Source organism: Coloeus monedula, assembly GCF_965178545.1.
Source record: "Coloeus monedula genome assembly, chromosome: 4".
Classification (NCBI taxonomy): Eukaryota; Metazoa; Chordata; class Aves; order Passeriformes; family Corvidae; genus Coloeus; species Coloeus monedula.
This window is the reverse complement of record NC_138784.1, coordinates 43,076,652-43,101,042: the sequence shown is the minus strand read 5'-3', so window position 1 is coordinate 43,101,042 and position 24,391 is coordinate 43,076,652. Positions and strand designations below refer to the sequence as shown.

The 24,391-nt window shown below is 38.2% G+C and overlaps 1 protein-coding gene across 1 annotated transcript in view; it reads left to right on the top strand.

The window, feature by feature from the left end:
- TBC1D30 (TBC1 domain family member 30) overlaps window positions 1–24,066 on the top strand; it is a gene marked incomplete at its 5' end in the record, with an annotated part of 28,385 nt that extends 4,319 nt beyond the window's left edge. Inside the window, 11 exons of the mRNA XM_082279756.1 lie at window positions 1,463–1,524; window positions 1,913–1,978; window positions 4,924–5,049; window positions 5,953–6,138; window positions 9,480–9,648; window positions 11,021–11,189; window positions 13,981–14,086; window positions 19,354–19,466; window positions 19,640–19,779; window positions 21,420–21,626; window positions 23,204–24,066. Coding sequence (XP_082135882.1) covers window positions 1,463–1,524; window positions 1,913–1,978; window positions 4,924–5,049; window positions 5,953–6,138; window positions 9,480–9,648; window positions 11,021–11,189; window positions 13,981–14,086; window positions 19,354–19,466; window positions 19,640–19,779; window positions 21,420–21,626; window positions 23,204–23,985 — 2,126 coding nt within the window. The 3' untranslated portion in view covers window positions 23,986–24,066. The remainder of the gene's footprint in view (window positions 1–1,462; window positions 1,525–1,912; window positions 1,979–4,923; window positions 5,050–5,952; window positions 6,139–9,479; window positions 9,649–11,020; window positions 11,190–13,980; window positions 14,087–19,353; window positions 19,467–19,639; window positions 19,780–21,419; window positions 21,627–23,203) is intronic.
- Between the last annotated feature and the right edge of the window lie 325 nt (window positions 24,067–24,391).

Genomic DNA, 24,391 nt, shown 5'->3' with positions numbered 1-24,391 from the left:
AGGAATAGCTATTAATCCTTCAATGTTTTTTTAAGACATATCTATTATGATTTGAAGCCTTTATTTTTCTAGATCTGACAAGCATGTCTTTTAGATCTGAAGCAGGGAAATGAAAGCACTAATCCTCAGGTCTTAGTGATGCAATTCTAAAACGCTAAAATTCTAAACAGTACTGGAGTTTGTGTGATTTTTTTCTTTGTTTCTATTCACTCACCCCCAACAAAGAAAAAAAAACATGGAAAAGAACATTTTCTCTTTAAATATATATTTATCAGGTAGTAAGGCTTTAAAATTACTTACCACCACTTCAGTATGCAAATGCTCAAAGGCATTTTACATTCCATAAATAGCAAATGCCACTAGTTGGGTTTTCTGTCAGACTTGAAGGTTTAGACCTCCAAAGCACTGGGTATTACTGGTGAGTTGATTAGCATGGATATTACATACTTAAAACCTTGCAGGATTATAATCTCTTTGGGTTTTCTGTGTGTGTGTGTATATATATATGGACATTTAAATGTTAAAAATGTTTGGCTTCATATTCTGGAAAAATAAGAAGCTATGCATAACATAACTGTAAGTATGGAACAGTACCATTAAATTATTAATTATTAATATTAGTATTAAGTTAGTATTAAATTATGGAGGGAAAAGAAAAGAAGGCTTTATTCTTTGTGCCAGCAGACGGGAGGGAGGGAGGGGATACGATGCTGTGTTCAGCACCTGAGTTCTGGACAGCGGCATTTGAAGGACCAAGGAATTGTACATTCAAACTGTGGGATGGAAAGCAAATTAAACGTGTTACTGTTGATTGTGTTGATCTGGCATATCCAGTGCCATGTTGGCATCCACTTGAGATTCTGGTATTTTATGTAAAACTGTATGAAGTATTAGTAGGCCTGCTTCATAACAATTAAAATAGTTTGCTCATATGGCCAAAATAAAATCTATGCTTAAATAACAATACTGACCAAATGCACATTATGTTCTGAGGAATTATAAAAAAAATACATTCTGAACAGTAAAATAATTTTAGCACACCAAACTTAGAAATTCATTTTGACTGACAACGTCAAGAAGCTGGCATAGATGAAAAGAAACTGTCTCTGTACATGTATTTTTCTGTGGATACGCGTGACAATTTGCAGCGTACTGGTATAGTTTGTAGTACAGTGAACTATATGAATATTAGTGAAATGAGTTGTGTCAAACTGCATCATTAAGGAGAATGTTACTGCATTTTAAAAACATTTTGTCTATGTACTTCTTAACATGTTCCTTGAATCCACTGTGAAGACAAAATTCACCGAAACAGATTGAAATGTAGTTGTTATAATAGGAAGCTAAAATTTTGTGTTCTTGTTTCAACTGTGGGATTTTTGTGTTTGGGATTTTTTGACTTCTTTTTGTCTTCTGAGCTAAATAAAATAATGACCTTTTTTTTTTTCATTTCTCTTTTTAGGGGTTGATACAAAATTGAAATTCACTCTTGAACCATCTTTAGGTCAAAATGGTTTTCAGCAGGTAATTTGATTTATTTTTCTCTTGAGTTTGTGAAGGAGTGAGTCTGCAGTCAAGGTGCTTGCCCTCATTCAGAAGTGCATTTGTCATCATAATGTCAGCATATTATTTGCAATTGCATCAAGAGCTGTTTCATTCATATTCAGAAAATGGAATAGGCTTTCGTTGTTTACTCAGATATTTCCTACATCCTTGTGTCCTAGAGTATTATACTCTTGTCACATCATTAAATAATTTGTATCTTCCCTGTGAGTGGATTAAGCAGTTAAACTCTGAAATGCCTGCAGTAAAATGAAATTAATGTGCATATCTGCAAGGTATTAAATGTTGCTATACTGTAGCATGAAACTAATGATGGATATTTTACAATTTTGGATGCTTTTGCTTTTAGTGGCATGATGCGCTCAAAGCAGTGGCCAGACTGCCGACAGGTATCCCAAAGGAATGGCGGAGAAAGGTAGGCAGACCTCTATGCCTTGTGGGCCCTATTGCCTGTAGGTTTCTCAGAAGAGGTTAATTACATCAATATTATCTGTTGGTGGTTTTTATAACAAATATTTGGACCTTTTAAGCTGTACTGGGGATTTTTCCTTGTTTACGTTCTTCAGTGGCAACCTCACAGGGCAGCTGGAAAGGCTGAGGAGACAGGTAAAGATGGTGTTTTCAATAGTTGGGCTCTTTCTGCTTGAGGCTTAGGTAACTTATTCTGGTGCAGATGTTACTGCTTCATTCTGTCAGTCTCAAGAAATTGCACTGGTGGAATTTCCCCCAAAGCTGAACATATCTGCAGTGTAGGCTGTCACACTTACAAAGGTGAAGTTGATAGATGCTTAATGCTGACAAGAATGCTCATAGAAACAGTTGATGGGGAAAAGGCAGATTGCCAAAATTAGGGAAATTCAGAGTAAGGAGTGATGTAGAATGGCAGAGTGCACCATTAACAGGAAATTGCACTGAGTTAGTGTTGTAGGAAAGGGTCCACTGGGATTTTGCTAGACTTACTTTATTGCATTCTTCAACGTTTGAAGCCCCCTAGCATAAAAAGAGGCATGTCTATTAATTTTTTCTTTAAAACTGAGTCACACGATCTAAGCTTTAAAAACACAGTTTTAATAAAAGTAATATTTTTGAAGATTTATAAAATACATGTAGTTCCACGTATTTTTGATGCATCAGCTTAATTTCCTTTTCCTGTTTTTGCTATCTTTCCAAACTGAACTGTACCTCTTTACAAATCAGGGGAGAAGGAAGAAAAGACTTGGTGGCATTGTTTTCCTCACACCACGATGAATTTGTTTTTAATCTACAACTAGAGTGAATCTTTATATCCATCTAACAGCCTTTTCTCTTTCCTGAAATATACTTTTCCCATGCTCCAGAAAGTGTCTCAGACACTTTTCTGTGGTACATGAGTGGAAGATGTCACAGAATCACAGAAGGGCTGAGTTTGGGTGGGACCTCTGGAGGTCATGTGGTCCAACCCCTCTGCCCAAACAGGGCTCCCTACAGCTGGTTACTAAGGGCTGTGTCCAGGTGACTTTCAAATATCTCCAAGGAAGGAGATTCCACAATCTCTCTGGGAAATCTGTCAGTGCTCCTCAGCCTGTACCCTCCCCCACACCATGTGGCGAGGGAACGGGCAGTGCTCAGTCACCCTCACAGTAAAAAAGTGTTCCTTAATGTTCGAGGAGAACCTCCTGTGTTTCAGTTTGTGCCCATTATCTCCAGTCCAGTCACTAGGCACAGATTAGAAGAGCTTGGCTTCATCCTCCTTGCACCCTCCTTTCAGGTGTTTATACACACTAGTAGAATCTCCCCATAGCTGCCTTTCTCCAGTCTGAACGGTCCCAGCTCTCTCATAGGAGAGATGCATAGGAGAGATGCTTTGCAACTGGGTGCCCCCCAGCAAATACTGGTGCTTGGGATTATTTCTCCCCAGAGGCAGGATTTTGCACTTCTCCCTGTTGAACTTCATGAGGTTCTTGTCAGACCATTTTTCCATTCTGTCAAGGTGTCCTTGGGCTTATCAGCCACTCCTCCCAGTTCTGTGTAATCAGCAGACTTGTGTATACTCTGCCATATCATCCAACTCAGATCTGTCTTTCCTTCTCACTCTGCCCATCTCTGTGTTTGCTCACATGTGACCACATGATACTAGCCAAAGAAGTAGTGGTAAGAAAAGAGATGTTGTCTTTTCACTGCCATTCCCCAGTTTCACAATGATTTTAAGATAGATACCAAAATAAAGGAAGTATTTAGTGTTAGCGGCATGCTGATTGCTTCCTTTGCTGTCAACAGAAGGAGCAGGTTGACATCTGCATTATTGTTGTGGCATGTGACATTTAGTTTCTGGGGCTGGCAGAGGTAAAGAATCCAGTCAAACAACATCAGTAGGATGTCAAACAACATCTGAGGTGGTTGGGAGGCAGAACAGTGGCATTCCTCCACATGGGTGAATTTGCAGAAGTGTGGGAAGGGACATTTAAATGCAGAAAACATGAGATTCTGGGAGCTGTCTATAAATTCCTTCATTATGCAGCTATCTAAGTGTTTAAATCTGTGGGAAGTGTCTAAATTGCTTTTCTCACTTGAGTGAATTAATGGCTGGTATAAAACTTGACCAGTTTGCTTTTAGTTTCCTGAAGAAAAAGATCCTTTATTGTTACTTGCTGTCACTGTATGATCTGTCACGTGCCTTTCATGGTTCAGGAAGTTTTCTAATTTTTCATAAAGGTCCAGCCTTTGTCTTGGATACACATGCATAAATCTGATCTGGCAATTATTAGGCTTTAAAAGTAGTGAAAATGTTTGTTTCAGAACTCCCTGTAGCACCAGCAGTTTAGGAAGCCCTCTTGTAAGTTGCTCTGATCCAAGTGATGCTTTCAGATGAATCCCAGACGGTGAATACTAGATGCTATTTGTTCTGCAAAGTCATCAGAAGAGACTTCTGATAAAGAGAAGCACCAGCACTGCCAGATTTCTTTTGGGAGTTTCCAGGAGATATATCCATGGTAGAGTTTGAGGAAAGCCAACAGCAGTGTTATCCTTTCATAAAACTCTTTGTTGGTTATGAGGATAGAAGGTCTGAACTGACAAAGAATCCTTGCCTTGTGTTTCTATTTTGGAGGGCCCCTGTGAATTCACTGACAGCTGACTTGCATCTTTGTAGGCAATCCACAGATCTGGATGCTTAATGCCAACCATTTCCTTCCTTTCTGTTTAGGGAGCAAGGTATTATTTTAATTGTGCAAAAATTGTTGTAGCTAAAATCGTCTTCTGCATATTTCAAGTCTAACAGCAGATCACATATGGGTGAAGCTGATAAGGTTCATCTAACAATATCTATATCAAAACTTTTTATTTTACCTGAGAAATAATTAATTTTGCCTTATGTATTTCTAGGTTTGGCTGACCCTGGCTGATCAGTACTTACACAGTATAGCCATTGACTGGGACAAAACCATGCGTTTCACATTCAATGAAAGAAGTAATCCTGATGATGACTCTATGGGCATCCAAATAGTAAAGGTAGCCAGCTAATTTGTTACTTCTTTTTAAAAATTTTTAATGAAAAGTTGACATTTTAATTTGGATTTATTTTCATGTCTGCAACTGCTTTGGCAAAAATTACATCTTCATTCCCAATTTTGGCCTGCCAAAATTTTTCTTTTTTGGCTGCTTTGGTTCTTTTGCACTAATCTGGTTAGTGTTAGCTGGGAAAAAATTTGCTATTTCTGATTTTTTTTTCTTCATTTTTACTCTTTTTTTTTAATTTTGAAAAAGTACTGGAGTTTAATGAAGACAAAGGAGCATAAGTGGGTTTTTTACTTCCCTGTAAATAAACACAAATGTTTTCTGGGAGTAAAAAGTATGTTTTAAAATATAGCAAATGAGCATTTTTTACAGGAGTTGTTTTACAGGAGTGAAACACATTTGCCTATTTGTATTTCTCAGCTGATTAATGTTTAATATTTAAAGCAGTCAGCCATTTTGCAAATTTGCCTTTCACTAGTAAATCACTTAAATTTCAAGGATACGGTTTCTGGTTTTTATGGTTTGAAAATTCAGTTGTCTAGTAGTTCTTTTATACTTTGAAAAAAACAGTTGCTCTTTTTTGTTCAATTAAGCAGCTGTTATGTCTTGCCTCTTTGAAACCCAGAGATCTTTTAATATCTTCTGTGGCAATGTATTATGAACATCTTTTAGGGGACTTGTTTACTTGAGAGCTTGCTGAAACTATTTCTCTTGTGGGAGCTAAAGGTTTAACAGATTAAAAAAGAAATGTTGTCATCAACTTTGGGAGTATGTACTGGGAGGGTGGAGGTGGAAGGAAAACTGGGACAGGCAAGAGAACTAACGGGGGAAGGAAAATACACATCATTTCTCTTCTTGTCATTTTTATTTTTGTTTTAATTTCTTTTTCCTTTAAAGGACCTTCACCGAACTGGCTGCAGTTCTTACTGTGGCCAGGAGGCAGAGCAAGATCGAGTGGTATTAAAACGTGTTTTGCTGGCATATGCCAGGTGGAATAAATCTGTTGGCTATTGTCAAGGATTTAACATACTAGCTGCACTTATTCTGGAAGTAATGGATGGCAACGAAGGGGATGCCCTGAAAGTGAGTAAATTTTTTTTTTTTTCAATGGTGAAGATTGCTTTTAGTTAGTGAACTTTAGAATAAACCAATGTGTGAATTCTGGAGACAGTGTAAAAGAGCAGGACTCAAAAGAGTTAGCTAATTTATATCTGTGGATTTTTTATTTTGTTATCCTGTCTGAGCAAAAATGAATAGTTTGAATTATACCACTGTTAAATTTTTTTTCAAACAGAAACAAATGAGGTCTTGGCCATAAAAAAATAAATGGGACCACTGCTACTAACTGTAGAATATCTTATGCCATAATCCCAAATCTGCTTGCAAACACCATAGGTAGCTGAAATCTTAAAATTTTATTATCAACATCTTATGTGGCGGTTCCATGTGAGGCAGTTTATAAATCAGCTACATTTCAAAGCAAATCCTAGGAAAACATTAAATATTCAAAATGAAAGTAAGTCACTTTGAAGCTAATTTCTGGGTTACGTTAGTCTTAACAGTGTTTTTTTTTTCTTAGACAGTTTTTATTGTAATTAAAAGAAAGCTTAATGAACTTTATAGTATGTTAGAAAATGGAAATACTATTTACTACAGGACATGGTTTAAGGTTTGGCAAGATCATGGGCAAAGTTCCTTAAACAAACTTGCTCATATGTGTGAGTTGGGGTCAAATTAATAAAAGATGACTGTGACTCTTGAGATACTGAGCTGTTTGTTTTGCCTTAGACAATGATTTAAATATGGTAAATGTTTAAATTCACTCAGAGCTCCTAAAATACAAAGCTTGTGGCAGTAGAGTCCAGCTACTTCTTCATTCTAGACAGCTGCCTGTAATAGGAAGAAAATACCATAATATACTGAATTTGTATCAGAAAGTAGAATTTTCTTTCAGTAGTTCTTGCTTAAGATTTCCTCAATATTTTTAACTGTAATTTATCACATTTTATTGTTATCTTATACTGTCCAGAAGCTCCCTAAACACATTATGGTAGCATAGGAAATACAGTTGCCCAAGGTTTATGAAGTCCAAGGTGACGATAAGAACTGTGTGTGTCCTTATGTGTTGTCTGTTACTGTGAGTTGTGTCAGGCTCCTTGTGTGGAGGAGACAATGGAATGGAGCCAGACTGCCCCTGGGAGGTAAAGCACTGAAGGCTGTTTGCACCAAAACTGGTCTTACCTGGCAAAAATAAGAATGGAAAATAAAGTAATTTCTTTTCCAAGCTTTGTGTGTGGGCTTTGCAGGAATTTTCTTCAGGAATTTCCCCAGAAGAGAGAGGGAAGAGGGGAAGGACAAGAAAAGGAACAGGGTGTGCCGGAGGAAATAAGAATTGGGTATTAGCATTAGGTTTTGTTGTAGTCACTGCCACCTAAAGCAAGCAGTGAGTGACTTCAGAACAGCTACAGAGGGCTGTAAAGGTGCCCTCAGGATTGTAGCTATGGGGTAGCTGTGCTTTGGTTATTGTAGAGTCTGGGAGTTAAGGGAGCAAGGGCATTCTCAGGTTTTGTCGGTCAGGTCTCGTTTCTGGGAAGGACATTATAAATAAAAGCTCTGTGTCTGGGAAGTATCTCCCAGAGGCCAGGAAACAGCAGGTATTACTGATGCCAAGGGGCTTTAACAGCACAGGACCCAACATGGTGGCTTCAGGGAATGCCCAGCCAGTGATACTTGAGTGTTCACTAGTTAACGTAGGCATTAAGTTAAATCCCTGGAGTTGTCTCAAAGTTAGCCTACAGAAATTATGGTAAGCAAGAAAATCCCAGCTTGCATGTGTAGAAGCTGTCAAAGTATGCATAAAAGTCTCATAGATACCAAAATTCAAATTTTTTCTCTTGCCTGTTATTGTGTAGATAAGCTACAGAGTCAAATAATAAAAATAAATATGTAGAGATGTGTTACAAAGAAAGTATCTATTGCAAACTGGTAAATATAGGAAGTGCTTTTTAAAAAAAGGTCTTCTCAAAGCAATTCACATCTTGTTGAAACAGAATGAACTTCAGTGTTGAAAAAGACTTCTGTTCTCCTCTGTGCTCTCATATATTTGAGATCAGTGAAGTAATATATATCATAAGAAATTAATGAAAACGCAAATAACATAGTTGTAAATTAATGTTGTTATATTAAATTACTCTTCCATTGGTTGAAATATATCTGAACAAAATAAAGCATATTTTTACAAGACAGTGAAGTGACCCACTATTCAGCAAAGGTTAGGTAATGCATCTGACAAAATACAAGGCTGTCATGTAGAAACTGTCAATTTGCCTGTGTTGACTACTGATCCACATGCTTTAAAACATGGAACGTAAGACTGCTATTACCTGAAGAAATCTTGCAAGGACAAGTGGCAGTATGTGGTCACAAGCAGCTGGGAAAGACAAGGAAGCATTAAGACTATATCAAGTGGTGCTCTTGGTCGTCCTGTGTCTGAGAAGCTGTTTTTGTAGGCATCTTATGAAAAGAGAGGGATTGGAAGGGGGCTTGTCTCCTGTATATGAAGGTGCAATGCTTCTCTCGAGAATTAAGGTCTGTATGAAACATGGTAGGGATGCTCACATGAGAGAAAGGGAGACTTGAAGCAGATGGGATGACTGCGTGCTGGCTCTCTGGGTGTGGTTAGTAGAGTGGCCAAAGAGTTCATAGAAGATCCTGAAGTGAAGGTCAGTGTCTTCTGTTAGGCTGATGGTAAACGTCAACTTTTGCATATTTTTTGTTGCATTTGTTCATTCTCAAAAGTTTGACAGTAATCCATTACCATCCATGTAGTTTAGCTACCTCACTTGAAATAGATGTCTGCTTAAAATGTCTCATGCTGCTTAATTTAGCACCTTTTAAAGTGACAAGATGGAGTGCAGCACACAGTAACACATCACAGTAAAATGCATGGAGAATCTCTTTTTAAAGAACAGGACCTTGCATTTTGGAGAGGAAAAATAGGGGATTTGCAAGATCAGTTGTGGCATTAACCAGAGAAGGGATAGTGAGACTCGCCAGCAGTGGAGAATCTCATAAACAATTCCAACATCAGAAGTGTCAAAATTGCTTTTGGTGTGGGTAATGCTGGCAGCTTGGGCATAGCTTACTGTGACATTGATTTCAGTCACTGATTTCAGTAATTCCATGGTTCATAAATTCTGGACAGTTTCAAGAGGTCTTTGCATCCTGAATACTGGATACCTAGGGTACTTGAGGATGCTCAAAGTGGTAATATTTTCTCCCCATTTAAGTGGAGCTGCCAGAAGCATGTGTTACCACTGGCTCCAAGTAATTCATATGTGAACAGAGAAATTTTATTTTTCTGTTATTTCTAGAAAGTAACTGCTCTGTAAGTCCTACATGATGGTCTTTCATTTTTCCCACAGATCATGATTTACCTAATCGATAAGGTGCTTCCTGATAGCTACTTTGTCAATAATCTCCGTGCTCTCTCTGTGGATATGGCTGTTTTCCGAGATCTTTTACGAATGAAACTTCCTGAACTGTCCCAGCACTTAGACACCCTGCAAAGAACTGCTAACAGAGAAAGTGGAGGTACATTCAACAGAAAATGCTATTATACCCTGTCTCGTTGTTTTGTCTGAGCACTGGTTTAAAAATACAATATTTTCAGTGTTTACATGAGTTTATTGCTTAGATTATGTATTTTAAATTGTTAAGATGAAATATGATCGTTTCCATTATTGATAACCTTAACATAAATAGGTGGTACTTCCAGGAAAAAACAAAGGGAAATAATTTGGTCCCACCACTAGCTGCAAACAGAATTGTGTTGACAGGAATATACAAAGCATGGAGTGACAACACTAACATATAGCTTAGTACAAGGGCAACCTTGGAAAGGTAGTTGCTTGCCTGAGCTCAAGATAGCTGTCCTCCTACTGGTCTGTGTAGTTGCTGGCTCATACAGTTATTCTGGGAAGAGTTACAATGTGAGAGCAAGTGGGAGCAGGTTAGTATTTCTTCACCTGGATCCTTACCAATATGCAGGTGCAAAACTCAGAAGTACATCTTGCATTGCTACTGAGAACTGGCTTTGCACTGTGAATTTTTTTTTTCTGGCGTAGCATTCCATCCAGATTTAACAGCTCTTTTATCTGGGAATGTTCTGCAGAGGGCAGGAGGTCTTTTGTTAGTTGATTTGGTTTCTTTTTCCTTTGGGAAGCTAAGCACACCCTGAGTTCTGTCTTAGAAAAGATCTGCTACTATGTTTCATGTGGCTATGCCCAAACTGTATAAAAAAAAAAAGAAATGGTATCAAGGAAATATTTGCTGTTTGAAAGTGTTTTCACAGGCTGGCCTCTCTGGTCATGGCCTTCAGTGCATCAGTTGATACTGGGATGCACAAAGTGTTCTCTGAGCATAACAAGAAAGTCAAACTTCAGAGTTTCAGGCTGAAATAGTACATCTTGTTTGAAACTTAACAAGTACATCAGGATATTGAAATAATAGATATGACTTTACAGAGACAGTCACCTTCACTTTCATGTAGATAAAGATTTACGCCATCAGTTGGTGAAGAAATGCAGCATTTTGTGGGAAAGTTGGTGAGTTTGTTTTGTTTCTTTTTTTTGATAGAAGTTTTTATTTCATATTGCTTTGGGAAAGGAGAAGCAGTCTTTCTTATATAAGGGGAAAATGTGCTGGTGTATTCCAGGGTTTACAGTCTAAAACCAATGCTGTTTCTTAGTTTTTTGCAGTGCAGCAGAATGGAAGGTTACTATGTAATTTTTTACATTGCTCTTCTCAGCTTATCTTTGGACAGCTGCAGGCTAACTAGGTTTTGAACAATAACAGAGGTGCTAGAAAGTCTGGTGGATTTTAGTGTGAAGTTTATACTCTTTGTAAAACGATAGTAAATTGCAGTTACTTCAAGTTTTTTGCTTGTTTGTTTTTTTAACTTCAGGAGGCTACGAACCCCCACTTACAAATGTCTTCACAATGCAGTGGTTTCTGACACTCTTTGCCACCTGTCTGCCTAACCATACAGTTCTGAAGATCTGGGATTCAGTATTCTTTGAAGGCTCTGAAATTATCCTGAGAGTAGCTTTGGCTATCTGGGCAAAGCTAGGAGAGTAAGTGGTCATTTTTATCTGTTTTTTGTTTTCAGTATGAGCCATGTTTAACTTTTGTTTTCCTTAAGAAGATGTTCTCAATTCTGAACAAGATTCAATCTTTCAGGAGAATGATTATGTTTTGAAAAAGCTGCAAAAAGGACCTTTATGGTTTCTTAAAAACACATGATTCTGCCATCAAGTGAGAATGGGCATGATAATTAATTGACCCTTTTTGCAGAAAACTGTCTCCACTTTTTGGAGTTGTCTGTGTATAATGTCTTCGTGCTGTGCTAAAGGGTTGGACTTTCCAGAACAAAAACCTCTGAAGGAACTGGTAAATACCCTGTGTAAAGACACACTCATAGACTTCAGGATGACCAGCTAATTTAGTTGGGTACCTGAAACTGGGGGTGTTAATTCCCTTGGTTTCACTTAAGGAGACTTAAGGATTTGAGCCCATTGGCTTTGCCCAGTAGAAGAGTTCAGTTACTAAGAGAATGACTTTGTAGTACACAAGTCTTTTCTGTTAAGGCCTGAAAATGAATTTTCTGGAAATTCTCTGCTTTTAAGCACATTCAAGCTCACTTTCTGTTGTAGTCCTTTATGGCCTTGGAAACTCACCACATGGCCAGAACACAGGAGATGGCTAGTTCTTTAAACTCCTCTGTTGTCAAAGCAAATATTTGCATTCCAAAGAGTTTACAGTGCTCCCAGAGAAATGAATTTTGTCATTGGCTTCGGTGGGAGCTGTGAGCTGTGACAGGTCAAGCAGATGTTAGTTCAGCTGGAAACATTTTTTAGCTGGCATCAGCAGCTGCATCGATTTTTTTCTTGTGATGCCTGTTAAAGCTCATCTTCAGTTTTTGCTCTGAAACTGAACCACTGGGATTTATGTTCAGTTCTGTCCTTGGAGGTTTCATTTCCTTTTTTCTTTCTGAATAAATTAGCACTGCAGGCCGGTAGCATTGTAAGAGGCTTTGTTTAGTACATTTAATTTTTAATCTGAAGAATAATAATTAGAATAATAATTTCCTGAGAGCTTTTTTTTATAGTCAGTTCATGAATGAAACTTGCATGAATCATTTGTATTAGGATTAATCTCTATGTAGTCACGTAGTGTTTTCAATAAAACGTCCTTCCAGTGGATCTCTGTGCACTTAAAAGCTGTAATTGTGAATATTAGTGCTCATAACATGATAAAAAAGGAAGTTACGACTTTGAAGATTTTACCGTAAAGCTTAAAAATTAAACGTGTTTTTAAAACTTGAAAGGAACAGAATCAAGAAATAAATAAGAATGTCTCCAAGAGAATAAGCTGATCACACTGCACATCTTGTAACTGTTGTTTGTGGGGAATGGGAGAAGGTCTGGTAAAAGGTTGGGCACTGTTTTTGCTGGGAGAAGATTGTGATATTTTTATTTCTCTTTGTCTACCATTAGAACTAGAACAGGGGACATTTAAAGAAGTGGGGCCTGAAATAGTGTTCATAGTCTCATGATCTTCACACTTCTCAAGAGTAATTCTCGAAATGAAAATAGGGTGAGAAGTGCATTTTTAAAATGTGGGTGGCTCAATCATACTTCTGTTTTGAGGGAGACTGAAGGAACGGGGAAGTTAATCATAGGTGCAGTGGAGAAAGCAGTATGTGGGGGTCATGAGAGACTGAAGGCATCAGGGCAGGTGAGCCGTAAGTTGGTGATAATTGGCTACGTACCCATTGTTTCTACTAATTTTTAAATTTTTTAAGCGATGTTATCGTTTTAAACAAGCCATGTTAAGATTTCAGTAGGAGTTTCATAGTTCAGAGGTTGTTAGGTACAGATGCTAAAGATCAAGGGAAGCTGCTTCTTCTATTGCTTAAGAAAAAAGGCAGTGGTTTTTTTTCATCATTCCAGCATCTGTGTTTTAGAGGAGAGGCTACAATATGTAGCCATTGATGCATTTCCTTGGGGTATAAGTAAAACAAATTTTTCACTTGACAGGAGAGGTGTTTAGCAGCTGACCCTAATGTTTGTAGAGCATCAACTCACAAAAGCATTTTACTCATATTTCTCTTCCTCTAGGTGATACTCTGTGTGTTTAGAATGATTCTGTGTTTTTAGAAATTTAAAGAAAAGTGTGGAAAAAATATTCAATTGGACCTCACTCCCCAAAACAAGACAAGCAAAAGCGTACTACCAAAGCAAACAAACAACCAAAACCAAAACAGTTCCCATCTCTAATTTAGAAGTAGCATTCACAAATATGATGAGTGAATTTTCCTTCATTCTTCATTATGTTAATTATTTTTTAACACAATGACATATATGAATGCACCTATACTTAATTTATTCCACAGGAATGGTTTCTGGCCAGTGAGTATTTTCCTGTCTGACAAAAAGAAAGGTCAGCCAGTGAATTTGGCCATTTGGTGCATGGTGAAGAATGGGTGATAAGGCAGTTAAGAAATCTTTATGCTCCCTTTTTGAGCTGATGAAAGAACTCCCTTGTGCTAGTAGGAGGGAAGGTTTATTGACTCTTGTGCTGTAGAAGTGAAAGGGCCAGAGGGAATAGCCTGTCTGGAGATACATGAATCTGTTATCATGAGGAGTCAGGACAGTAAGCTGTACTTAGTGCATCTTTTTACTGCTGCACCTTTTCCAACGTTGTGTGCACTGTTTTACTTGGAAGTCTAGACAGAATTGCAAATAAAAGTTAAGCTGTCTAATGGAAATGCATATTTTATGATGACATTAAAATCTGTTTTGTTTTGAATGCGTAGAATCATATGTAAAAGTAAAATAAAAACCAGCATGTATTTTGATGTAGGCAAATTGAGTGTTGTGAAACTGCAGATGAGTTTTACAGTACTATGGGCAAGCTGACCCAGGAGATGCTTGAAGACAGTCTGATTGACAGCAATGAACTTATGCAGGTGAGTAATTTTGATGTAATTATTTTTTGTGTTTTCTGTGTTGATTTCTAACAAATTATATTTTTGTTCAGATACTGCAGAAACCTAAATTCTCCCAAGAATAAAAGTTTCAGATAACTGGATTGAGCTGGCATGTCAATGAAACAAGTAGATGATCTGCAGTTAGAGCTAGAATCTTATTTTATATATGCAATATGGAGAACCACTCGGCTTCATTTAATAAAAATTGATTCTATGTTGACAGTTGAAAGTGTTTTGTGATATTATGCCCAATTGGATTTACACAAGTAAGATGTAGAATCTTTTAGTAGTCACCATTTTTAGGGTATTCTTTTTCCTTATTTTTATGTTTTGGTCAGTTGTTTATTACACTGTGTCCTTTTCATCCTGCAGACACTGTGGGAAATAAGAGTTTATGAAGTGAGAAGTGTATAAAAAGTTCTTTCTGGTTTAAAAAAAAAAACCCATGAACAATCAGTAGTGTACTGTAAACAAAGACATTTGTACATAATTGCAGTCCTTGAGTTTTTAAAGCATATGAGAACAAAGACCCACATTGTTCTGGGAAAGGAAAGGGCCTTTAGTATCACATATACAATTTATTTGTTTACAGTTACACTTATTCTTGTGATATTTTTAAGGTGTTGTCTACTTAGCTGTTTTATAAGGACTTCGTGCTACAGTTCTGGAACTTTCCTTGTGATGAGTTAGAGCATAGAGATTAAATGGGTGGAAGTACAGAGAACATAATTCGCCTGAAACTTTGTACCTGTCTTAGGGGAAGGAAAAAAGTCAGTCTATAAAGCTACACAAGTTTAATAACAGTTGTTAGCAGGTAATAGAATAGTTGACTTCTATTACCTATTGTTGGAAGTGTCAAAATACACTTAGCTAGTCTGGTTAAGTAGTGCCCTGAAGTAAAGGATTGTTTTCAGTTTTATTATTTTGGCCATTGTTATTTTGTCTGATGAGGAAGCTCTAGGAATGGGAGGAGTGAGTGTTGTGGCTTTGTTTTGCTTCAAAAATGGAAATGCAGCTGGTCAAAGGTACTCACATGCTTTTTAAAAATGTGTTAAAGTTCCTCAAAAGACAGTTCACATACTGAGGATGTGTAAGGAGGGCAGCACAAGCTAACATCTCATTATGTTTCAGTTCCTGGTCTCCAGTGTGGTACAAAATCAAGATGTGGCATTTGTGAATAAGAATAATTTTGGGAAAGCTGAGGTGGTCTTTCATGACTGTTGATTTCTTTCTTTGCTACTGTAATAGAAGATAAGGCATGGGTAACTTACTGGTTGGAGGGATGGAAGGATATTTTTGTTTTTTAACTGTTGCAATTAAAATACTAGCAAATTAGCAATCTTTTTTGTGCTTCCACATAAAATGAGTATTTGGCACAATACATATGTGTGTTCATAGTTTAAGTGGGTATTTGGTTGCACTGACAGGAGTGTTAAGGTAGGATGGCATTGCCATTGATATGGAGAATGTGACAGGTTTAATACTGTGTATGGAGGAGCAGTGGATCTGGTTTATGTGTGTCCTCTCAGTTGAAGAAACCACAATATAGTTTGCGTAGCATTCTTCAAGTCAAAGGCAGGCACTGGCAGTGTAGCCATCTCTGAGTTCTTTACTCTAGGCCCTCTTTACCCTAAGTAAAGAGTCCACTTTTCCTAAGTGGAAAGAATAAAGCACTACAAGAGTACAAGAGAGCATATAAATGCTACCATGTATCTGATTGGAGAAAAAAATTAAGAAATATGAACCATTGCATTAATGAAAAGGTCCAGGCTGCTTGAACATACTGGTTTTTAAATTGCTTTAAGCTTTTTCAGAGGAGCCATCCAGAGATGCTTTGTTTTCAATTTTTCTTTCTTTTCCCCTAATAAAAATCAGAATGATGAATTTACATCTAATACTTTTTACAAGATGGCCCAAGGATTAGTATTCTACTGTGGGAAAGGAGTAATATCCAACTCTGCCTTCCCTACACATTTCAGTAGAGTTTGCTGGCGGCAATCATCTCACTTCTCTTTAGACTTGCATAACACTTATATTTACATCTAAACTAATTGTCCAGGCTCACTTAAGCCAGAGTAACAGACACTTCTCAACCACTGGAAAACAAATTGTGCTCAAAGAGCCTTGTTTCTTTCGGGAGTTGGAGGAGGGAGGTACAACTGATCCTTCAAGGGAAGTGTTGACAGAGCAGATGTCTAAAATAGAACAGGGGCTCATGTCCTCATTCTCTCCACCAGCGTGTACAGTTGCTGCAGTTTTATCCCTCCCATGCAGACAGTACCTACAGTTAGGATGGAAGCCTTAAAGCTTTTTGCAGATTTGGTCCTTGTGTGGCAAGAGTTTTTTATGTTTTACTAAAGAGAGCATGGAGGCATTGGAGGAGCAAGCCAGCCTACAGTTTCCTCTTTTTTCAGATTGAACAGTTTGGGTGAATAAAGGGTGAGTGCTGTACACATCAGATTCTAGACTGGGTATGTATTGGTTCCAATATGGAGACAGAAGGCTGTACACCAGGTGTCTGCAGATATTCTAAACAGAGTGTGCTAGACTGAGTCTGTGCTTTTATGCCTTCTCAGAAAGCGAGCATTTTTATAAGCAGCTGAACTAATTCAGTTTGTACACCCAGAAACATTGCAGCACAGAGGAGATGAGAACTGGAGGAGAGGCATCTCTTTGTATTTACTGGAATGGAGGGGAACAGGGAGTAATCTTTCTGAGGTACTCTAGCATTTTGGACTATCTCCCTAGGCAGTTACCCTGATTTAATGGTATTCGCTGTTAGCTTTCTACTTGGGTAGTACTTTGTCTGTTTTCTTTTGGGTTTGTTTTGCTTTTGCTTTTTGTTTTGTGTTCTTAGTCAAAGTGAAAAGAAAGAAGAGCCTTAAAGCAGTGAGGAGCAGCTATTGAGATAAGTGTGTTTGGTAAGTTGTCTGCAAAATGGCTTACCCTGTTTGGAAGCCACAGCCTATCACCTTCCATATGGTGTTCCACTGAGGGTGTAGATGGTTTTGTTTTTTTAGGGTAAGGCAAAGGATCGTCAGATGATTTAAGGTGAGAGTAGAGGGTTTTTTTTCCTTGTCTCTTTTCTTGTTCCCAGGATCTGTCCCTTATGGCCATAAATAAGATGCTAAGTTTGGCTGCATTGTGCTTTGTGTGTGTAGGCTATTTCCCTCTGGGACAGTTCCCCAGAATTAACCAAATGGCATCCAAAGCAGTGTAAAAACTAGGAAAAGAGTGCTTTGACTCTGAAGTGTTGCTGGGAGGATATCACAGGTGTTAGTTCACAATATTTTTTTAAAATTTTCAGCGGAACTTGCACTGGCATAAAATTTATTTTGTGGATCTCTTAGCCAGGTGGTAAGTGAGGCCTACAGTTATAGCCTGATAACAATAATTAAGCTAAAAATATGTATGCTAAATGAAAGAAATTGTAGAAAATGTGGAAGAGACACAGATTGGAGACAGGCAAAAGCTAAAAGCGTAATCTGAAACAGTAGGTGCAAGGAGTAAATGGAGGACTCGGAGCCGACTGTTTCACTTAAAGGGTAACTAGCATATGGAACAGGTTACCTGAGAAGGACATTGACATAAAGAGTAGAAATAAATTCCAGACAAACCTCCAGAGAGAGTTGAAACATATGAAAAAAAAACCCTAGCAGGAGGGTATGGTGGAGATCAAACCAGCAGGTAGACATGTTGGGCTGGAAGTGGGTCTTTCTCCAGATCATAAAATTCCTTTGTCTGCTAGACTGATAGGAAATCACTGTTCAGGCCCTAGAGAATATTTTTCTTTCACAGTAGCATTGTAGTTTAATGGAGTGGCAAAACTTCAGTTCATGCTCTGTATTTTTGGAGGCATCTTCCTTAGTCTGTGCATGGCTCGAACTGTAAAAGTGTTCTCACACAGAAGCCTGTTGAGGTGCACTATTGCCCTGTCTCTGATTCAGACAGGAGTGTCCTTCCTGCTCCTCAGTGCTTACATCAGTGCCATTAGGGCAACATTTTTCCTCCTTATGTCAGGAAATGTCTAATACTGAATTCACGTTTGCAATTTTCCTTAGTGTATTTAGCATAGACAAGACATAGTTCAAGAATGGATTATGTAGAAACTGTTCAGAATTTCCTTTCATCTTAATTGAGGTCATTTGCCTTCGGATGAAAATGTCTCTGACTTAATAGCACAGGAAAAAAATATGTAAGTGAAGATTTACTGTCACAGCTAATGAGAAAATTTTATGTTGCTGTCTTTCAAAAGATACTTAATTTTCAGGGTGTGGAAATTTTCAGAGAAACGGGAAATTATATTTTTGGTTTTGTTTTTTTTTCTTCTGACATTGAGGCTCCCAATGAATTATTTGGCAGTTATTTGAAAGTTCTGAGTAGTGAACAAAAGCAGGGGAAAAAAAGGCAACTAAAGTAGGTAGGAACAAATCAGCTGTGATATTGCAATGAATATGATGCATCTTTATGCCAGGTTGGCTGGTGACTTACAGCAAAAGTAATGCTGAAAGGAAATGCATCTGCAACTACGTATCTTCTTTGAGTTGAGAATATCTATTAGTATTTTGATTACCTTGTTTTAGAAAAACAGCTACCTTTACCCCACCAAACCTCACCATTCCCCTCAAAACCAACCAGCAATCAAAACTAGAAACTGAGGGAAGAAAACTAGGATAATGTTGGATCCTTCCTCTTTAGCTATAATTTTTGTGTTGGCATGATTTCTTTCACATGAGCTCTTGAGCTTCTCAGGTAAAATAATGAATCAGCTAACAGTCCACATCAATGAGGATCTGCCCCTTCCTGTCTCTGCTAGTGCTAATACTTTGTTGAATACTTGAGCAAAAACATAGGTCTTCTGGAAAGATCCCCAAATCCTAAATGATGCATTCATGTAAATGAAATAATAATTGGAGGAGCATTTCTGGTGTACTGGCAGGGAGGGGTTGACAATAATTACTAAGTGAGTGTAGGAGTTGAAAAGGATCCTACAGCTCATGTTATCAGTTCCTTTTTGGTTTTTTTTAACTGAGCTGTGTATTTTTCTAGCGAGTCAGTCTTTATTTTTCTTACAGGAAATACTGACTGAATCATAAAACTAGACCATTTTCTTACAGCATGTGAATGTGCAAGAATGTGCAGCCTTTAATCCTGCAAGACTGTGGAAGTCTGTTCATGGAAAAATCTTTTGTGAGACTGCTAATTAAAGCGAAAATTTTTAAAGTTTCTTTTTTTTTCCCCCCTAGACTGTTTACACCATGGCTCAGTTTCCTTTCCCACAACTGGCAGAATTAAGGGAGAAATACACATACAATATTACTCCTTTCCCTGCAGCAGTAAAATCAACTTCATTTTCAGGGTAAGTTTGGAATGCACTGCATATGGTATATAGGGTTATTGGTTACCCTCCACAGATGGTGAAAGGGGAGGTAGAATCCTGCCTTGTATGTGTCTAAAAAAGATTAAAATGCTCTGTAATGTTCACATTTAAGAATGTATCTTTTTTACTTCTCTTATGTTCTCTTTTGACAGAAGGTTAGGCAGAACCAGAGACAGTGATGAAGAGAATGACTTAGATGATGAAGACTCAGTTGCTAATGCAATTGGTTGTCTTGGACCATTAAGTGGGTTTTTGGCACCAGAGCTCCAAAAATACCAAAAACAGGTGAAAGGTAAAAGTGATTTTTTTAATTTTGGAAAACATAGTTAAATCTCTATGACCTTGCAAAAATTGTCTGCAGCTCTGTCTGTGAAAGCTGCTATGGAAAATGTGTTTTCTATGCACATAGAGGTTACAGCAGGTACCAAATGACTTGCTCTGTATTCCATAAAGATGTCGTCAAAGCTGAGTTGGAAGGCTGTGGGTGTATAGTAAATGATGGTGTGAGGTAAGGATTTGGCTACAGTAATGGTTAACAAATCAACCCCGTAGTGTTGCCCACACACAAAAAAGAAGCATATGAGAAAAAAAGTCCACCCTAAATCCATGCATATTTCTGAGTCAGCTGTTAGATAGTCAGCATTTTCTGAAAGGTGTACCTTTAATAAATGATCTCGACCTTTATTAGTATATGCATGGCAAATACTGGAACCTATCAGCAGTGAGTGAATTCTGCAGGTGATTTCACTGCCCTTTTGGTCAAACCTTCAGATTGTTGTATGTTTTGGATATATTCACATTTAAGAAAAAATTGGTATGGTTTGGGGTGTTCTGACAAAATGTCACTATTTTTCAAATCCTTCCACACTGTAAATTTCTTGACAGAATTGTATGTCCACCAGTGCAAATTCTCTATAAGCAGTATAAAATGCTGATCCATACAAGAAAAGCAAAGAACGTTTGTTAACTTGCAGCAGCCTTTATGAAATGGTACTGGATCAACAGTAATTTCACAATATTCTAGGAGAGGCCATTTTTAATTATCCCCAACTGACCTCCACCTTCACCCTCAAAACAACCCCAAACTGATGTAGCAGTTGCTGTTACACTTCATCATTCTTGTGTCTTGGTTTTGCTGAGACCTGTAAGCTGCAATTTTCCTCTCAATTGCTGTGGTGTTTTGTTTTTCCCTTCCTGAGGGACTCTCTACCTGCTGCTTCAAACTAGCACTTAGTCAGAACATCAAACTGCTGTTGCAAACTAAGCCAAAGACAAATAAACATTCCTTGAAAAAGAATTATCCTCCTGACCCTGGAGTGCCAGGTTGGTGGTGCATCAGAAACAGCTGTGAAAATAAATTGCCCTGCTGCTGTTGCTCTGCAGCTGTTGATCAGAGACACTCTCAAGTTGTCTGATCCTCAGCTGCTCTGTGCCTAACCCTTTTGTTGCTACTAGCAGCTTTCTCCCTGTGGTGTTCTGTTTCTTGATGCTTCTTGCTGGTAGCTTAAGGTTGGTTGTTTAATCTCATGCCTGCTTGACTGTAATGTATTTTGTAACTTGCTCTGTTGGCCTCTATGACAACAGAGTATCTTTAATAATCTGTTATTGAATTACTTTGGTGGTGGCTTGATGTACTTTTGAACACTTGAAGAACTCTTCTTAGAACTTTGCATTGCCATGTTAATTGACTTTTGTACTCTTTAACCTCCCCTCAAACCCTTGCTATTCTTAAGCAGTAGTACTATTTACAATACTTCTTATTTTAAATAGCACAGCTTAGTTAAATATACATATTATAATAAATTTTTAATTAAAGACTACAGTTAAGTAAGATGATAGGAATCAGACACAGGCTTCCTTTGGAAATAATCCGCAGAACTTTTGAGTACACTAATTTATTCCTCACCTCCACTTTATTCTCTCCTTCTACAGATCAGAATGAAGAACAAAGTCTTGGTTCCAGTAACATTGCAGAATTAAGTCCAGGAGCAATAGACTCTTGCAGAAGTGACTATCACACTGCTTTTAACAGCATGATGATGGAGCGTATGACCACTGATATTAATGCACTGAAAAAGCAATATTCCAGGATAAAGAAGAAGCAGCAACAGCAGGTTCACCATGTGTATATCAGAGCAGGTAACACATCAAAACATGCTTCATTTCCTGATTTATTACAAACTAACTTCATCAGAGGAGGCTAGGCAAATGATGTTCTTTTACATGCAACCAAACAGACAAAACAAGAAAGATTGGCGGAATATATAACATTAGTCATAAAGTGGGTACCACTTCATGCAGACAGAAAACGAGAAAGTGATATTTTTTCTTCTTTTGTCAGGATCTGAAGATGATGACCTTGGGGTTTTCTTGGGTCCCAGGGACCAAGTAAACAATGGTATTTAAAAGTAGCTTTGCTATCTGGGTGCATTGTGTTGATCTCCCTCATTAAAAACTTTAAATCTTTGGCATTCTTGGAATTGACATACTGATGCACTGGAAAAAGTGAATGCAGAGATGAGGATGCTTCAAATCATGTAGCAGGTAGATTCCTAGCTGGTCTGTGTTATCTAAACTTCTTTGAATTCAGCTGGGCATGGCAAATTACGCAACTGAAGGAACCGGCTTAGATGTTCCATTGTGGCTGGCAGTTTCCCTAGCCACAATGGTACTGTTGTGAGGACTGAGCTGGACATCAGTCCCTTATTTAGCAATCCATGTTACGGAGTCTGTCTCCCCAGTTATGAGACCCAGTGGTACAGGGGTTGGCATAAAATGCACAGCTGAAGGTTTTACTGGGTATACAAGCTGAACACAGTCCACCCCGCTCATTCCTCCCACTTAGGTGTCGTCTTTCTAAGTCAGCATTGAACCATGCAAGTGGGTTGCTGTGGAGAATTTTTATTTCTCTTCTAGATTGTCTAAACTTGTGCTAGCATGAGTGTTGGAATACATGGAGCTGCAATTTTTTGTTTACATGATTTAGAAAGAATTAAAAAAAAAATATTAGTGAAGTATTTGCAATGAACAAAGGCTGTAGCCAGCAGAAACAGTGCAAACAGTGAAATGTTGATTCCCAAGGATGCCAACCCCTACCTTCCAAAGACAAATCTTTCTAATCTTACTAATCATGATGCAGGGCTGGGTTTGTCATTTAATCAAACTGCCATCTAATCAGTAAATCTGAGTCTACTCCTCTGGCTTCATAAGATGTGGTTTATCCATCAAAAGTACTTTAATTTGTTTTCCATTTTCCAGTCGCACAAGCCTCATGGAGTGGCTTGTGTGACTGACCTCATATGGAGACTGAATTGCCTCTTGCTGTTGGAAGAGAAATGAAGGAGAAGGGAAAGATCAGAAGCCAATATTAATGTTAAACTATCAGTTTTAGGGCAATTCCAAAAATCAAGAAGCTATTTTTTTTAATTATTTATTTTCATGGTACTCCTGGCTCAGGACTTATCCATAGGTGGAAAGCAGTGAGGGAGGACAGAAAATCCTTACATAGAAGGTGCAGCTTTGTGTTCAACTCTTAAGACATAAGTAAAATTCAGTGATGATTTTTAAGTTTGGATTGTTTTTTTTTAAAATACATTCAGGCCTACAAACCTTTGCTATACCTCAAGAAAAGTATCAAATTTGGTGGTGGATCCTTTGAACATTAATTTGTTTGGTTCTTTAATAATACTGTGTTTCTGTTAAATGCTTTCTTTCAGACAAGGGGCCAGTTACCAGCCTCCTCCCTTCTCAGGTAAACCATTCCCCAGTGATAAACCACCTCCTTTTAGGAAAGAAGATGAAATTGAATAACAGGTCTCTCAAAAATGCTGTTATTCACATCCCAAGCCATGCTACGGGGAAGATGTCTCCCATTCCTCAAGAAGATCTTAAAACAAAGCTGAACTCTCCGTGGCGCACTCATATACGAGTTCACCGGAAGAACATTGCTAGGGCCAAAGGCCAGCTGGGCTATGGGGATACCATAGGACTGATAGATGAGCAGAGTGAGAGCTGTAAATCAAGTAGTCCTGGTGCAAAGGAGGAGGCTTCCAAACCTTCTGACTTTGGAGAAAGAGAAGGAGGTGGTTTGGATGACAGGACTACTCGGAAGGCTGACCAGCAGTCATCTGAGCCAGTCGCTATGGACAGCAGTACAAACATGTCCGTGGTTCAGCTAAAACTGGAAGCACTGGAACTCACCTCAGATGCCCAAACCGATGTGGAGTCAACATCCCATCAGTCCAGCCAGCCACGCTTATCAGAGTCTTCCACTTCATCCAGAGACAGTGGAAACCTGGCTAAATCTCCCCAGCCTGGGAACCCAAAGCCACAAGTCTTCAATCCTTTTCCCAGCGTCAAGCCTCTTCGAAAGTCAGCTACAGCCAGGAATTTAGGGCTATATGGCCCCACTGAAAGAACGCCAACTGTGCACTTCCCACAAATGAGCAGAAGTTTCAATAAATCTGCCAGTGGCAACAGTGGGACCAGGAAACGATGATGTGCTACCTGGTACTTACTATTTCTGACAGCAACAAAAGAATTTGTATTGCCTTTTTTTTTAATGTGTGCATGTGTATGTGTGTCCCAAAGCATTTCTAATTGCTAATTAAGTAACAGGGACAAAAGTGGTTACCAGATATATGTGTCTTTGAAAATTGTACTTCCGTATTGTTATGGGATAGATTAGTGAAGATGCACTCTGGCACCCTATTGTTGATTCTGATGGTCCTGTGTAAAATAAACAATTACTTGCAATGTGAAACATACTGTTTCTTAAAGTCTAACTCAGACATTAAATCACCAGCTGCCTTTAACCCCTCAGCCCCCCATGGCTGCCTCCTGTCTTTCTGAGCTCAAAGGACAAATTGTCCAGGGCAGCAGACAAGCTGTAACAGTTTTTGTGA